The 17523-nt window shown below is 40.3% G+C and overlaps 1 protein-coding gene across 2 annotated transcripts; it reads left to right on the top strand.

The window, feature by feature from the left end:
• The first annotated feature begins 1000 nt into the window (after window positions 1–1000).
• On the top strand, window positions 1001–16256 carry prrc1.S (proline-rich coiled-coil 1 S homeolog). Of its 2 annotated transcripts, NM_001099908.1 has the most exon segments (9): window positions 1060–1206; window positions 3206–3333; window positions 4843–5235; window positions 7097–7233; window positions 8500–8602; window positions 10526–10689; window positions 12161–12264; window positions 12388–12490; window positions 14872–16256. In NM_001099908.1, coding segments are annotated over 8 exon segments (1326 nt in total). In that variant the 5' UTR covers window positions 1060–1206; window positions 3206–3221; the 3' UTR covers window positions 15082–16256.
• The last annotated feature ends 1267 nt before the right edge of the window (window positions 16257–17523 follow it).

The following is a 17523-nucleotide window of genomic DNA, read 5'->3' as shown; positions in this document are numbered from 1 at the left end:
AAGCCATGAATACCGAAACGCATTGATCTGGGGGAACATGTGAGAAGTTCAATAAATCCACTAATATTTATATCCGCGAGTGCCTCCAATTTCTACAATGATCGAGATTTGTTGTTTGGGAGCCGCACCTGGGATTAAAATAGCAGCCTTCCAGTATATATATTCCAGCCTCATATATTTGTGCACAGGGCACCGCCGCACCTTGCGACAGTATTCAATGTCTATTTAGAAATTGCAGGCAATAGTGGCATAACTAGATAGCACAGGGCCCCACAGCAAATTATTTTTCAGGACCTCAAAATGTCCAGAGATTGAGCTGTTTTACCAATATCTATTGAAACTGTATATGAATTAGAGCCTCGTGGGTTCCCTTTACTTCCTGGGCCCCCCTGCAGCCACAGGGTCTGCTTCCTCTGTAGTTAAAAGACTGGGCCTGCTTTTGCTTATGGACTTAGCTCGAAAAACTACACCATGAACAATATGCTTTACACAATGGAGTGCTCTAACATTTTCCACAGACACCTCTTCTCTTATTGCGTGGCAGTGATTCCCTAAATCACATGCAACTGCCTAGAGCAGTGATCCCCAACCAGTAGCTCGTGAGCAACATGTTGCTCTCCAACCCCTTGGATGTTGCTCCCAGTGGCTTCAAAGCAGGTGATTATTTTTGAATTCCAGGCTTGGAGGCAAGTCTTGGCTGTATACTAACCAGATGTACTGCCAAACAGAGCCTCAATATAGATTGAAAATCCACATAGGAGCTACCAAATGGCCAATCACAGCACTTATTTGGCACCCCAAGAACATTTTTCAAGCTTGTGTTGCTCCCCAACTCATTTTTCTTCTGAATGTTGCTCACGGGCTCAAAAGGTTGGGGATCCTTGGCCTAGAGGTTTCGTGAAGGCCGAACGCCTCCTAGTAACCATAGTACCCAGATAGCACTGAAGCCACGCCCCTATCTCGGACACACTAATCATACGTCCCTCCGTCACTCAACCATGAGGCCACGCCCCGGTCCGGGTTACGTGGCAGCGCTGCAGTCATCAGTAGAAGAGCGGACATATTCCATGCCGGGCTATACCATTGGAACTTGCAGGGGCGGGAGTGATTGGCATCGGTAGCTGGTGGCGACCTGTACTTTACGGCGTGTGTTTGGGAAAATCGGCTACTTGCTGAAAAGCGCTAGATCCTATTCCCTTGTCTTGGGTAAGAGAAGCGAGCAGTGGAGGGGGAAGGAGGTCTAATCGCTTTACGTCTTGGAGGGAATGTTGGCTTTTCCAGCTGCTCCTGATAACTAAAACAACTGGTGCACTTGCTTCTGTGGGAAGTTACGTTTGCAGGGCAGATAAAGCAGTTTCTATATCCCTAATAATGGAGTGAACGTATATCTACTCTGCAATTTCCCATTGGCTGCTACTGTACCCTCTGCACTGTACGGGTCGGGGCAGCGGCCAGAAACCTTACAGATCTATGGGAAGTGTTCATTCATCATCTGGAGGCTTTTATCATTTATGTTTTACTCTTACATGATGATGATGCTGCTGCTGTCAGTGGGTGGAGACTTTGACGTGGCATTGCTTTGCTTTTGCAGTGCATGGTGGGAAGTGTAGTCCATCTTTTCTTTTGCAAAGCAAGGTGTATCCCTGTTATTTATAGGAGAAACAAACCCCTTATTAAAAAAAAAACCCTATCCCACATACACCCCCCTCTCACCAACCCAGCTGCTACCCCGGGCAAATGCCCTTAACGGTTTACTTACCCCTTGGTGCAGATTCAGGGATCGGAGTTCACGGCAGCCATCTTCCGGTTCTTCGCGTCTTCCGGCGTTTCGGCAATTTCCGTCAAATTCGGCGCATGTGCAGTTGTCGAGTACAGGGAAATTGCTCCAACTGCACGTGCGCCGGTCTCAGATTACCGAAGACCCGGAAGATGGCTGCCGTGAACTCTGGTCCCTGAATCTGCACCAAGGGGTAAGTAAAAAGTTATGGGCATTTGCCTGAGGTTGAGGCTGGGTGGGGGGGGGGTCTATGTGGGGTAGAGTTTTTTTTTTGTTTTTTTTTAATAAGTGGGTCTGTTTCTCCTTTAAGCAACATCTTAATTATAACTGATTTTGCACTATAGTAGTAAACCCATATAGCTCCACACAGGTAGTGCCCTGGCCAGAGTTAAAGAAACAGTGACACCAAAAACATTAAAGTGTTTCTATAAATCGTTTATATAAACATAGCCATGGGGGCAGCCATTCAAAGCTGAAAAATGAGAAAAGGCTCAGGATACACAGCAGATAACAGATAAGCTCTGTAGTATACAATGGGATTCTTCAGAATGTATCTGTTATCTACTCTGTGGCCTATGGTTGAATGGCTGCGCAGCAGCTTGTTTATATAAACTATAGTATTGTTTCTAAACCAAACACGCCAGTTTTACCAGTGCAGCACAAAAGTACATTATAGTGTCATTCCTTTGAAACTCTCTAAATTTTTTTTGTGTTACCGTTCATTGAAACCCATGAGCCACACACAGCAATGCCAACAGCTGCGCCACTTTTAGTTACAAATATCTTAGATTTGATCATCTGTTGCTTCGCTGAACTGTCAATATGTTATTCATTCTGCCTATCTGATCAGTCTTCTGCTTGGTTAACTGTTTATGAGACTTTAGGTCTACTTTACTGACACAGGTACCAAACTGCGCCAGTACTGTTACCCATGGCAACCAGTCTGCTCCAAGTTAGAAAATGAAAGTGATGCTGTGGATAACGGCACTGGGGAAGTTTAGCACTTGTAGAAGTCGGCTCCTTTGTCTCCATTAACTCTTCCCGTCTAACGAGTCTGTTGTAGCAAGAAATGTACAGAGTGCCAACAACGTAGATTCGGCATATCTGACTTCTTCCAGGCGAAAGGAAAGGCAAGGCACCAATAAGAACAGCAATTGGCAGGGAGGGGGTAAAAGCACACGCTGTATATGCTGTGGATATCTTCAAAGTTATCAAATACTTTGTCTGCTTTCTCCTTTCCTACATGAATCATATGCTGCCCTGTTTGTGTAATTAAACAATTTGATGTCTAATAATCACCTGTAAGGCTTATGGCACATGGGTGTTTTGACCACCTTCAGTGTGCCATAGCCATTGTTGTTCTGCATTTTATTTAATTGCAAGAGAGGACACTTGTGCTGATTTAATTGGTGTAACTTATCTTTCCAGTTCCCGTTTGCAGAAAATGATGGAAGAGAGTGGTATTGAAACGACACCCCCAAGCACCCCTCCTCCCAGCACCATAGGAACATCAGTACCTGCAGCTACAACAGCCATCTCCACCCCCGTTCCACCAAGTAATCTTCATATTTGGTTTATTTCACATTTTTTCAAGTGGCTGTTAGATGGCATTTTGGTTTAATTTGCTTGTGATACATACAGACTTTGTAATCTATACAGATTTACTGTAGTGGTAGTATATCAAATACTGGTACTGGTTGGTTTGCTTAGATTATAGTGAGGAAAGTAGAACATTAGGCTGTAACCGTGGGTTAAAACTGAGCGAAGAGAGAGATGAAGAAATTAGACTATAACTATATTAAGGGATGTGTCAGCACATGGAAGATATAATAATTGCTAATGCAGATACAGGCCATGTTTCTACAGTGTGTATTAAAGAAACAGTAACACCAAAAAAAGTGTTTTAAAGTAATGAAAATATCATGTAGTGTTGCCCTGCACTTTTTGCTTCAGAAACACTACTATAGTCCATATAAACAAGCTGCTGTGTAGCAATGGCAGAAATTGAAAAAAGGGCTAAATGGCACAGATTAAATAGTGGATAACAGATAACATCATTATGTTCTACAGACCTTATCTGCTGTGTAACCTGAGCTTTTTCTCCTTTGAATTGCTGCCCCGATTGCTACACAGCAGCTTATTTATATAAACCAGGGGTCCCCAACCTTTTTTTACTCGTGAGACACATTTAACTGTAAAAAAGAGTTGGGGAGCAACACAAGCATGAAAATGTGAATGGGGAAGTCAAATAAGGCTGTTATTGGCTGTTTGGTAGCCCCTTTATTGATTGGTAGCCCTAAGGAGGTTCTGTTTGGCAGTACTCCTGGTTTTTATGCAACCAAAAATTGCCTCCAAGCAAGAAATTCAAAGCATCTGCTTTGAGGCCACTGAGAGCAACATCCAAGGGGTTGGAGAGCAACATGTTGCTCACAAGCTACTGGTTGGGGACCACTGATATAAACAATATTAGAGTCTCTGTAGCAAAAAAAGGTGTAGGCCCGCGCTCCGCACTCCGGTTGGGGGAAACAGACGGGGTTTGTTTTGTTTTTTTAATTGCCCCCGGCCAGCGATCAGACATTCACTCCCAGTTTGAGCGGCCATGTTGATCGCAGCACATGCGCATAACGAGCTTCTGTTATCATGTGCAGAATGAGCAAGTTGCAGCATTCACTCGTTATGCTTATGTGCATGCCCCAACATGGCCACTCGAACCATGAGCTGCCTCCTGGTGTGAGTGGCCTAGCAGGGGACATTTAAAAAAAAAACAAAAAAAAAAAAAAAACCGTTGGAGTTAAGGCTTAATCAGTTTACACCTTTGGTTGGGGATTATATTTTGGCACAGGTGCCCTTTAAAAACCCTTGCATTTTTCGATGTTACTGTTCCTTTAGATGCAAATATTATGGAATAGAACTATAAAAGAGACACAAACTGTAAACTGTTTTCCTGTTTTAAAAAGATGTGCATTATTTATTTTAGTGTTCAATACGTGACTTTCTGTTGTTATAACTCAATGCTCATTACCAGTGGCATGACATGAAAATAAAATGTGTTCTTTTCTTAACAGTTTTTTCCAGCCCTCTAGCTGCACCAGTATTCTCCCCATTGCCATCTTTTGCACAGCCAATTTTTTCTACCCCATTGCCTTCCTCGGTTCCTCCACTGAGAACATCGGTCCCTCTCACATATGCACCCCCCCTTCCTGTCACTGGGGTGCACTCTCCTCCTGCCCACACCTCTGTACCTGCTTTTAGCAGCCCATTGCCAGCATTTTCTTCCCCACCATCTTTCCCCCCTCCTCCTCTGAATACCACTCCTGGTCCAGTTCTCACAGCACCACCCACGGGTCCACCTGTAGGAGGATTCTCTATGTCTTCACACTACGATATCACTAAGGGTCATGCTGGGCGAGCACCTCAGACCCCTCTGATGCCAACATACTCTGCAGCCCCTGTCACAGGTTGTACTCTGTTTAACCTATAATCGTTTTCTGCTTTTGAAATGTACAATTCCTTGCTGGTTAAATGTTCTTTTTTTTTTTTTTTTTTTTTTAACCAAAATGCTGAATAAATTGTCCTTTTCCTCTGTATGTGACTTATGTATTTTTGAGTTTGGGATGAGTTTACAGCTTGTTTCCTATTTCTGCTTCTGTGAGTTATGCTGACTGTAGTAAGGAACGCTTTCTAGGTGGAATGGAATTTAACAGAAAGTGGCGCTGAGTGACTTCTCGATTTTTTTTCCAGTATTGTAGCTGTCAGCTGTATGTATATGTACAATGGTATTGGGTTTTATTTAAGATTGCATTCATTGGCCATAGCTGCAAGGATAAGACCTAGCTTTCTAAAATTAAAGACTTATATTGCAAGTATTTTTACGGTTTGCTTAAGATGGCATGTTTGTGTGTTTGTGGGGGGGTTTTTTGTATTGGTCATGTGTTTTTTTTTTTTTTTTTTCCTTCATGGACATTTATTACACACTCTCCCTATTGGGTCAACTGCAAAGAAAAGAGCAGAAAAAAAATGTATTAACTAGTCTAGTGTGTTTTGTAGGATGAGTAATGGCACTCGAGATTTGCTGCCCTTTAGGAAGATGTACATAAATAATATGATTAGATGCTTTATTTTTTTTAAATATATCCAGATCACCGCATGAAATGGAGTTTTACATTTGCTGATCTGAATGTTAATTAAAGGAAAAACATTTAAGAGATTTTTTGCCTGTGATGGCACAGATTTCCTGTGGGCAACAAATTACCTTGTGTGTTTTCTTACATGTTTCTTGCCGTCCCACTCATTTGCTTATTTCTTCATAATTGAGTTCTCAGGAACTTACCGGTAATCTGTATTTTTTTTTTTTCTTTAAAGAGAGACTGTCATGGGAAAAAAATTTTAATAGTGCTCCAGCAGAATTCTGCACTGAAATCAATTTCTCAAAAGAGCAAACAGATTTTTTTACATTTCATTTTTGAAATCTGACAAGGGGCTAGACATATTGTCAGTTTCCCAGCTGCCCTACGTCATGTGACTTGTGCTCTGACAAACTTTATTTGCTCTTTATTGCTCTACTGCAAGTTAGAGTGATATCATCCCCCCCCCCCAGCAGCCTAACGACAGAACAATGGGAAGCTAACGAGATAGCCGCTCCCTAACATAAGATAACAGCTGCTGGTAGATCTAAGAACAGCACTCAATAGTAAAATGCAGGCCCCATTGCGTCACATTCAGTTACATTGAGTAGGAGAAACAACAGCCTGCCAGAAAGCAGTTCCATCCTAAAGTGCTGGCTCTTTCTAAAAGCACATGACCAGGCAAAATGACCTGAGATGGCTGCCTACACACCAATATTATAAATAAAAAAATACACTTGCTGGTTCAGGAATGAAATTTTATATCGTAGAGTGAATTATTTGCAGTGTAATTTAGAAATAACCACTACATCATAAAAATCATGACAGAATCCCTTTAAAATAGCTACATGTGTGCTATTGCTCTAATTGTTTGTGCAGCTGTGTGGTGATTGTCATACATACTGTGCTTTAGTTATATGGACTAGGCAGCTGCTTCTGCGGTAACTACAAACGATAATGAATGGTTTTGTGATATTTATGAAAAGCGTAAGCTTTTTCTAATTTAGACTTTTAAAGCTAGAAGTACAGTCCGAAATATTGCTGGTACTGGTGGTAGTTTTTGGGTGCCTGTGGTACACTGAGGGTGTATAACATATCATAATGCTTATGTACAGCACTCTAAGGGGGGTTAATTCTTTACTACCTTAAACTGACTTATTTTTTCTGTTTTGTTTTTTTTTTGTTTTTTTTTTAGTTCTGCCGAATCCTGTTATACAAGCTCCTCTAGCAGGGAGTGGATCTTCCATTACATTCCCAGAGGAGCCTGAAGACTCCAGGGTACATACAATGCACGTTGATGGCTCTGCTGGTGGCATCTGGGGATTCTTTAAAGTAAGAGGTGTCTGTTTATAGTCTGTTCTCCTGGGTGTTGGGGTTTGTGGAGGCTTCAGCAAATTAAACTGTTTATCAGATACTAGGCAAAGGAAGTTGCTGTAATTCTATTACAAACAAGTCCATAAAGCTGAAAAGTGCGTTCCATGTTGTTTGGTTGCTGCTATTCACAGGTGCAAGTAGTTTTGTTACTCCAGCTCACTGCCCAAGCGATTAGTTAAGTGAATGAATCAATCCTCCCAAAGATTGCCGACTTTAATGCTAGAGCCACACGATGGTAGATCTCGACCTGCGGAAAAATGCATGCAGAGAATCCACACTCGTTTGGCCCTAGCCTTATCAACAATGGGGAGAATTCTCAACATGCAGTTTAACTGCTGTAATAAGATTTTATTATAGACTGGTTATACACAGGTGTATAGGGATAAAAGACACTGTTCTGTAAATAGATCACGTGGACTTTCCTTTGTTATTGATGCAAGGCTTAGCTTCTTTTGTAGTTTTGATTTTCTTTAAAGAGATACTGATACATTATTGTACAGTGCATGTGTATCCCATTCTGGCTGTATACAATGCATTTTTAGTATATAAAAGTGAGTGAACAGTAAACCGCTGTTTCTATATTTTTGAACTCCGTTCATATAAGTACACTTGACCTTTTTGGATGTGCTCAGCTTTAGATTCTCTATTGTCCTTGATAATTCTGTCCTCATCACCAAACTATCCAGATGGAGCTACAAAACTGGGCAGAGTTGCTGCAGCTCGGAAAATGTAGTGAAACAGGGCCCTGTATTTGTACAAAATATTTCAGAGGAAGAGATCAGAGCTTTGAAAGCAACTTTTTGCTTTGCTTGTGGACATAAAGGTAAAATGTACATATGAGAATAAGACTGTGATACAAGCCTTGTTTCTTTAAAAGGCCATTATATCCTGTGTATAATTGTAAAGTACTCTCTTTCTGTAACCCCATTTGAAGTAATAATAATAATCGCATCACAATTTCCAAGTTAATTTGTTTGGTCTGCTTTACCACTAACCTTTTTAGGGCAGTGGCATACCCATGTTCAGTTTTATGCCATCCAATGGCAAGTGAGTGAATTTTATTGCCAGGCAATTTGTTCAAGTTGAAAATGCTATAGTAAGCATTTCCAAAATAACAATTGCCTGGTAAGCAAGAGCAACAGCACTTGCAAGCTATTGTCATATAATCAAAGGTGGGGGTTATTTCTGGCACCCATAAAGCAGTATGGGCTTTTGTAATTTCAGGGAGTAGCTGGAAATCCAATGGTGAAATCAGTGCTTGATAAAACCAAGCACTCCATGGAGACGGTGATCACCACTCTGGACCCTGGCATGGCATCATATATTCGTAAGTTGTGTGACATTTTGCAATAATATCTATGTACATTTAAACACATATTTTTTAAATTTACTCTGGTTGAGTAAATGCCTTCTGGGAAAACAGAGCAAAATTATTTTCTGTTTTTTAGTAGTGTGGGTAAAAAGTGCTCGAGCCCTGTAAGCCAATCAGGCATTTGCATTTCATATTTATAACACTTGATCAAGTGGAGATCAAGGAGAAATGTAGCTCCCGTTTTGACATGAGTTTATTTAGTTAGGTTTATGTAGAAATAAAAATGTATTTTTTTCTGCAGAGACACACCTGATTCCATAGAGTAAACGAAAACCATGATAATCATACAAACAATATCACAACATTCCTTAGACACACAATACAATGGAACCCCTTAAGGGGACCATACACTATAAGATACACTCATTTGGCGAGATCAAACGATGGGAATGGGCGCCGACGGGATGAGGACCGCATTAACTACCCTATGTTGTCCTTGATCCAGGAGAACATCAAACCTGCCTGGTCGATACCTGGCTGATTTTTGACTAGATGTCAGCCAGGGAGACCCATAGGAAGGTCCCATAACTGGGCAGATAAGCCACGGAATTTGTCTAAAGGACCTGAATCGGCAACTTAAATCTGCCCTTGTATGGCCACATTTCTTGCCTTGTTCCATTGTTAAATGATGGATTCTAGGACTTGAAGTCCTTAATCGCTGCACCACCCACTATGGAAAGCCCTAGATTCCGTTATTTAACGGATAACTTACCACCCCACCCCACCCCAAAGTGAAAAGCCCCATTCACTACCCTCCATAGTGTCCCCTACCTGCTTCCTTCCTGCATAGAGCATTAGTGAAAAATGTGCCCATAATTGTGAATCTCACACATCCGTACAGCGTAGCACAGAATAGTCTGCTCCAGACTATTTGGGTTCTTTTATCTGTTTTATTTTTTTTTTTGTCTATTCCAATGTGTAGTAATTAAACAATGTATATTAAATAAACATTGATAGTGTGCACCAAATATCTACCCATTACCAATATACCAGCAAGTTGTATACGAAATATAGGAAAAGTACACACATTGTCAATTGCAGCTCTATGTGAGCTATTGTTTGTCTTTTGCATATCTATAGGGTGGCTCATATAATTAATATTAAAGTAGTCATCCACTACAAATCCCTATTTATTTTAAAAATTGGATTGTCTAATATAAAAAGTATTAAGGTTCAAATGCAACTTTAAGGGGCACATTTACTTAGCTCGAGTAAAGGATTAGAAGGAAAAAAACTTCGAATTTCGACCATCGAATTGACTACTTCGACCTTTCGAATCGAACAATTTGAACTAAAAATCTTTCGACTATTCGACCATTCGATAGTCAAAGTACTGTCTCTTTAAAAAAAAAAAAAACTTTGACCACCTACTTCGCCACCAAAAACCTACCGAGCACCAATGTTAGCCTATGGGGAAGGTCCCCATAGGCTTTCCTAGCAATTTGTGATCGAAGGAAAATCGTTCAATCGATGGATTAAAATCCTTCGAATCGTTCGATTTTCCTTCGATCGAAGTAATTGCGGTAAATCGTTCGATATTCGAAGTCGAAGGATTTAACTTCGACCCATAGTAAATTTGCCCCTAAATGTTTATAACAGCTTGATCCCATAATAACAGGCATTGTGTTAAAATGAGAGAAAAAAGTTCCAAGACAATCTAGTGCAAATTTAGTATCGTAGTAAGGAACACTGTAAAATGATGAGAAATTTAACTGAACTAAAAATATTCTGATATGTTACAGTTTTCAGAGAGTACACAAGCAACTGGTTCAGGCAGTATCATGGAAAACTACAAAGGCAGGCAAGATTTTCTGCCAGTCATCCTTGTCAAAAACAATATTTTTTTTCCTTAAACTTTTTGACTCCTTATCATTTAAGGAACTGGTGGAGAAATGGACATTGTGGTCACATCGGTTAAAGAAGTGAAGGTTGCTGCAGTGCGGGAGGCTTTTCAGGAGGTGTTTGGCATGGCAGTGGTAACAGGGGAAGATGGTCAGTCTAACATTGCTCCTCAGCCTGTTGGATATGCTGCAGGATTAAAGGTATATTTCATTTGAGAACTATTTTGGAAACCATAGACTATTATTTCTTTAATAGTAAGTAAAGGTGGCTGTACATGGTCTGATTTAAGCTGCCATTTCAGACGTTTATCCGCCAGTGTATGTGGCCCTCCAACCTACCTGACCAAGGTCTGGTCGAAAATCACCAAGATATTGATCAGGCAGGTTAAAGGGGTTGTTCACCTTCAGACACTTTTTTTCAGTTCAATTAATTTCAGATTTTTCAAAATCTAAGTTTAAAGTTAAAGGGGATATATGGTCAAAAATGTAAATCCCCCTTTTGCTTTGCAGAGTGAAGATAAGGATTGTTCCAATTGCAAATAATTATTTTTTAGTAGCCGTTTTTTAGTTGATCGCATCACAATCATATCCCCCACATGCCTGCTCATGCTGCAGCGTGCAAAACCTTCACTTCCCGTGGCCGTCTCTTCTTGGCCCGCTTGCCTCTTCTGCTAGTCCTGCCCGCCTACCAATGAAAAACGAGTAGGCAGTCGCCTGGCCGATTTGCCTCATCTTCACTCCCACCATCACTGCCTATTCTTTTTTGTCAAATGGTAGGCGGGACTAGCAGAAGAGGCAGGAGGGCCAACAAGAAGAGATGGCCACGGCCCATGAAGGTTTTGCACACTGCTGCAGCTTGAGCAGGTATGTGTGGGATATGATTGCGCTGGATGTATTTTAAAGGGGACCGGTCACCCTAAAAATAATTTTTATCATGTTATTTGAGCAATTACTTACACTGCATTTATTATTTAAATCTTGTTTGCTTTAGTCTTCGAATTACACAATCACAGCACGCAGGCAGGAGCCATTTTGTGCACACTGTTATTAAGACAAGTTGTGTATCACAGCAAAATCTTGTGTATGTGCCTGACTGGGGGACCTAATGCCCCTACACATTGCCCAACACAATTATAGAGTGTGAGGGGGAATGTGGGGAGAGCAGACATGTAGGAATTCCTAAACGCAAAGTGAAAGTAATTGACTGCCCCACCTCTATGTCTCAGGCATAGAGGCAGGTCAGGTAATATTTGATTGACGGCTCAGATATTTAACGCCTTTATAACAGGTTTGGATGCTTTAATGAAAAAAACTATTTGGGTTCCATGTTTAATTTGCAACGACTTTTGTTATACAGCTTTTTATGTGTAGGTGACAGGTGCACTTTAAAATGTAAAAAAACAGAGTTCACCTTCCACGAACTGCGGTGAATTCTTTTCATTATCCACTGGTCTGTCATGTCTTCATGAATCACCTCTATTAATACCCTATTAAATGATCACACTGGCATTTTACCTACTGGTTTGCAGTGACAGTCATAAAACCCCCATGCAATTAGCCTTAAGGTGTGTTATCTGTGTCAGTACTTCAATTTTAAAATATACAGTAGGGCCTCCTTTCAACTAAAGAAACTGACTCATTTCAAACATTTATTACTGATTTTCCTTTTTAGGGTGCTCAAGAAAGGATTGACAGTTTGCGTCGCAGTGGGATGATTCATGAGAAACAGCCTGCTGTATCAGTGGAAAACTTCATTGCAGAGCTTCTACCTGACAAGTGAGTTATGTGCTAGGTCCATTAAACACAAGAAGATGCAATCTTTTTTTGTAAAGGCTGTCAGCCTGATATAAATATAGTATATATACATTACTGCTTATTTATTTATTTATTTATTGATAGATGGTTTGACATTGGCTGTGTAATCATTGATGATCCTACCCACGGTATTCGTTTGGAAACCTTCACACAAGCAACACCTGTGCCTTTGGAATATGTACAGCAAGTGAGTATGGTAACTTTGCTGGTACAGCTAGGGGATCTGTTATCCAGAAAGCTCCAAATTACAGAAAGTTCATCTCCCAAAGACTTCATTTTATCCAAATCCAAATCAATTTTTAATATAATAAGATATAATTAATCCCATTGGGTATATTTTAATGTTTACATGATATTCTAGTAATCGTAAGGTACGAAGATCCAAATTACAGAAAGATGAATTATCCGGAAAACCCCAGGTCTCAAGAATTGTGGATTACCGGTCCCATACCTATACAGGATTCAATAGCTGTTGTATTGCATCTGTGTTCCATCTCTGTGTCCATTGTTTGCTCTGTGCTGGCTGAAGCTGTTGACAGCCTGGGAAACAAATGTAACTATTAAAGGCTTTTGCTCTTTACTTGATCATAGCTAAGCTAACCCAACCCTGTTTGAAATGTTTAAGTAACCTACAGAATAATGCTCCAAACTGCTAAGTTCATAAGACTGCTTTACCATTTGCTTGTGCCTATGATGTCAGAATTTTCAAGGCTGAACATCTTGATGTTAATTTAAAGCTGACCATAGACGCAAAGATCCGATCGCACGAGTCCTGACATTTTTCGTCCCACAGAGATCGGTTGTTTGGTTGATCGGAGAAGTTAAAAGATTTCTGTCGGCTGCTGATAGTTTCTCTGCATGTATTGCCGATTGGACGATTTTCAGCTTTGTCGGGAGATGGGGAAGTCCGATCGTTCGAATCCTCGCAATCTTTGCATCTATGGCCAGCTTAAAGCAGATGACCTTAAATTATCTTAATGGAAATTTTTTGTGGCTATTCATCTATATGAATCTTCATGATATTTTGAACCACTTAATCAAATTAATAGCGATCCAAAATGATACATTTAAAAAACTATTTAATCATTTTTTTTTAACCGTAGTCATGACAGGTTTGACTTGCTAATCAGATGCATAATCCTGGACCACTTCAAAATGGATCAGTTCCAAACCCTGCACTCACTATTTCACTTCCTTAAATGCCTTCTAGAAATACAAAGTGGCTTCACTTATTCCCCTGAGGAAGCTGCAGAACACATCGGGCTGGTATAGGTTGGCTGTAGAGTCAATCAGTAGAAATCCAAGTGCAGTACAAATCCACAGCAGTATTCTTGACTGCAAAATCTTTTATTGGGAATGTACAAAACCAATTGTACATTCCCAATAAAAGATTTTGCAGTCAAGAATACTGCTGTGGATTTGTACTGCACTTGGATTTCTACTGCTTGACTCTATTGGGGGATCAACACAGGATACCCCGCAGGATAACTAATCAAGCAAACAAACGGTGAGCTGCAGTCCATCTTTATATGTAATAGGTTGGCTGTAGGCCACTAGCCCCTACCCCTTACTTGACTAAATTCTGCTAGGCAGGCGTGGAAAAGGGTTCTTATATGGGGCAGGTGTTGGTTTAAGTAGTAGTGGAAGATGGTATTGTAATGAAATCATTTGGTATTTCCATTGGAGAAAACATTGTAGCATGCAGTTCACTGCTTTGTTATAACTTTTCAAGTCACTTGCCCACACCATTGTGAAAAGGAATTATTGGGGGACTTTTTACTTGTATATTCTTAATTGTCATAGATTATTAATTTGCCTTTGTGCAGTGGAGTGCAGGGGATCTCCCCGCTATATCTGCCTTCAGTGTTTGGTCATCTTCTTGTAGTAGTACTTTGGGAGAGGTGCCGACCCCTTCAACCTACACTAGGCATTCCATTTCTGGAGAGGCTGGGGGAAAGGAAGACTGCTTGCTACATACAGTATTAATTTGCCTTTGTGCAGAAACTTATTTTCTGTTTGTGCAGACTAGTTCTAGTCTTGCAGAGCCATGTCAGTACAGAATGGATTCTTCGGGCAGCCGGAGGCTGACACCAGTGGTGAGACCTAAAAAAGGGCTACCTGTTTTAAAATGGCTAGCCCCCTATGAGGAGAACACCACTGAGATCGAATTCCTAGCCATTCCGGCTATACCGACCACCCAGATGAATCCCTGCACTGGGGGAACTAGGGCAGATGGTCTGGTCGTAGTGAGGGGTAAGTGCATATGTACCTGCTGGTTCTTGCCCGGAGAGACCCTCATGCTGCCGGCTGGTGCACACACCCCTTATATGAATAAACAATAATGTAGAAATCAAAGGCTTGTTGTGTAGAACATCCTGCTTCAGTGTCTTTTATGGATGTGGTTATAGAAAACAATTGGTATAAGTATAAATAGGATGTCATGGTGCAGACTGGGGTAAGTAGAAACCGAATGACTGTATATTCTAGCATGTATTCAGCAACGTTTTTTTCTAAAAAAAAATAAAATAAAACAAATGTTAAATTATTTTTTACTCTTTTCTTTTCTAGGCCCAAAATCTCACGCCACAGGACTACAACCTCAGGTGGTCTGGGCTGTCCGTGACCGTTGGTGAAGTCTTGGAAAGAAGTTTAGCGCACGTCTGTAGGACTGACTGGCATGTGGCATTTACAGGCATGTCTCGCCGACAGATGATTTACAGTGCCGCCAAAGCTCTAGCTGGAATGTACAAGCAAAGGCTTCCACCCAGAATCCTTTGAAAGTGTTCGGACATTGTTTCATAGTTTTGAAAAGGAGACCAAAAACTTGCAAGCAGTTGAATTGCCTCTATGGGAAAGAAATAGTCTAAGGGAGGAAATTAAATGCTGGCAAGAAAAAAACCCACTTTTACTGTACAATCAAGTGGTTCAAATGAAAAAACATACGTATCTGCATATAAAGCTACCATAGAAGGTTTGTTGTACAGTTTTAGCCATAACAGATATTGCTTACCGAAATTCCCTTGGTAGATGCTTTAAAGCATGTCTTATAGGTTTCGTTTAATTCAGAAGTATCCATTTAAAAGTATGGGTTACATTTCCCATAATTATACATTGTTATTGCAGTGTCTGTATATTCTGTCCCACTTATATTATGTTGTTTCTAAGAGCATTACATTTCGTTTATCATGTGACTTCGAAGCATAGTGCAATGTAAACCCTTAGGGATTGCGTTTGTGCAACATATGCACATGATCTATGGGCTGGTGATCTAGAATCCTATTTGCACTACTGGAACTAGTACTCGATGGTAAAAAGCGGATAGATTGAAAATATACTTGTAGAATTCTTTTTGTTGAGGCACATTTTTAAAAAACTTTCAGTGCTCACGTTAATCCTACAATTAAAATGGATGTCAGACCACTTAATTCAAATAATATAAATTCTTTCCATCCCTTCATGATATCTGACTTTGAACACAGATAGCAGTGAATAGGGTTGGGGTATTTTATATAAGATTTATAATCCCAATTTTTTTTTTCTCAAATAATGTCTATTTAAAATAGCTATTATTTGTAATGGAGTAAATTATTAAAATGATTTTCTATTCGTGTATTACTTTTTACTAGCAGACTACGCTTTTGGTATAAAATTGGCCATGTTTTTAACATTCATAACCTAATGTTACTACAAGCTATATTACTGTATGGAAGCCTTAGTAATGAACTGTAAAGACGAGAGTGACGTGCAGTGACATGATTGGCTTGTGGAAGGTAAATGTCATGTTCTTTGCCTTAAAAATGCATTGCTGTCTCTAACTCCTCTATGCTTACAGATGTTCCAGACTTATTTTAGTACACGTTTTATACCCAAGTGAAGGCATTTTGCTAATGCATTGACTGCTATGGACCAGTGACCTGGGTCAGATTTAAATAAACCTTTTTTTTATGAGGATATATACTATGTGTTGTATTCGATTATCTCTATTCTGAACTTTGTTTTACCATGTAAGTGCTTTTTCACTGCCTTGCCAATATTTTGTCGTGTGCCTTTGTTCTACTGTATGGTTGCTTTAGTCCTTTCTGTTTTTGTATATTCTTTATTTTGCATTTTACTGTATTCAAAAATGCAGGTTTACAAAAAGAAACCAAGTCAGAGCATTCAAAGCATATACATAAAAACAAAACTGGTAATTCCCTGACATGAGAGCTGGGTAGCGGAAGGGGCAGCTACCTTAGTAAATCAGAAGTTAAATATTCAGACAAAATAATATAATTCCTGATCCAGGATCAATGTGAATTCTCAAATGTACTCATGGTAGATTAAAAAGAGTTTCTGTATATATGCTCGTTCCGGTCTCACAACCTACTCTAGAAGATTAAACGATAACCTGATCTTTATAACCAAGGCAAAAAAAAGATGAGAAAAAAGAAGGAAAAAAAAAGGAAGGGAGAAATAGGGAGAAAAGAAGTACTTGACTGCTCAAACTACTACAGGACCTACACACTACAGGAAAAGTGTGTAGATCTAATGTAGTGCCATTTGACATGGTGAGTGTTTTAAGGGTGCTCCCGTCCGGTTACAGATTTTTCACACAATCCATGAGTGTTACGCAAGGTGATCAAGTAGAGACAAAAGCTGTTTGTTTATCATGTAAGAAGGACACCATCTCTTCCATCCTTCTAATGTGATAGACGCCTGCTTTAGTCCTTTCTGAATGTGTTTTTACTCATTTTATTTTAGGAATGTCCAGCCTTTAGCCTAACCGCTTGCAAAACAGTGGTTTCATGTCTCTCTGATTAATCTGAACCAATTTTCCAGCATACTGAGCTCCAGTACAACCATAGTGGAATTTCAAGTAAGTTGGTGTAAGGCAGTGTGTCCCAAACTTAGAATTAACTCCAAGGTCCCTGGTCTCGGATCACTTTTCTGCCTTTAGCAGCCGCCTTTGGCTTCGGAAAGAGCCCTCAGCTACTCTGTTGCCGCCAGGACTTGGTGTGAGAGGACCAAGGAGCGAGTTCTGAGCAGGCTAGGGAACCAAACTTGTAGTAGTAGTAGAACAAGAAGCATAGCCAGGCTGGGTTGGTAACATTCAGGAATATGGTACAAAATCAGGAGATGAGCAAGAATAGTCAGGATTACAGGCCAGGTCAAAGACGCCAATATCACAGTACAAACAGGATCTGAGAGAGTAGTCAATATCAGGCTACGGTCAAGCCAGAT

The sequence above is a fragment of the Xenopus laevis genome, chromosome 1S (assembly GCF_017654675.1).
Source record: "Xenopus laevis strain J_2021 chromosome 1S, Xenopus_laevis_v10.1, whole genome shotgun sequence".
In the NCBI taxonomy this organism is placed as follows: Eukaryota; Metazoa; Chordata; class Amphibia; order Anura; family Pipidae; genus Xenopus; species Xenopus laevis.
The sequence above is the reverse complement of the archived record's forward strand: the minus strand, read 5'-3'. Positions and strand labels throughout refer to the sequence as shown.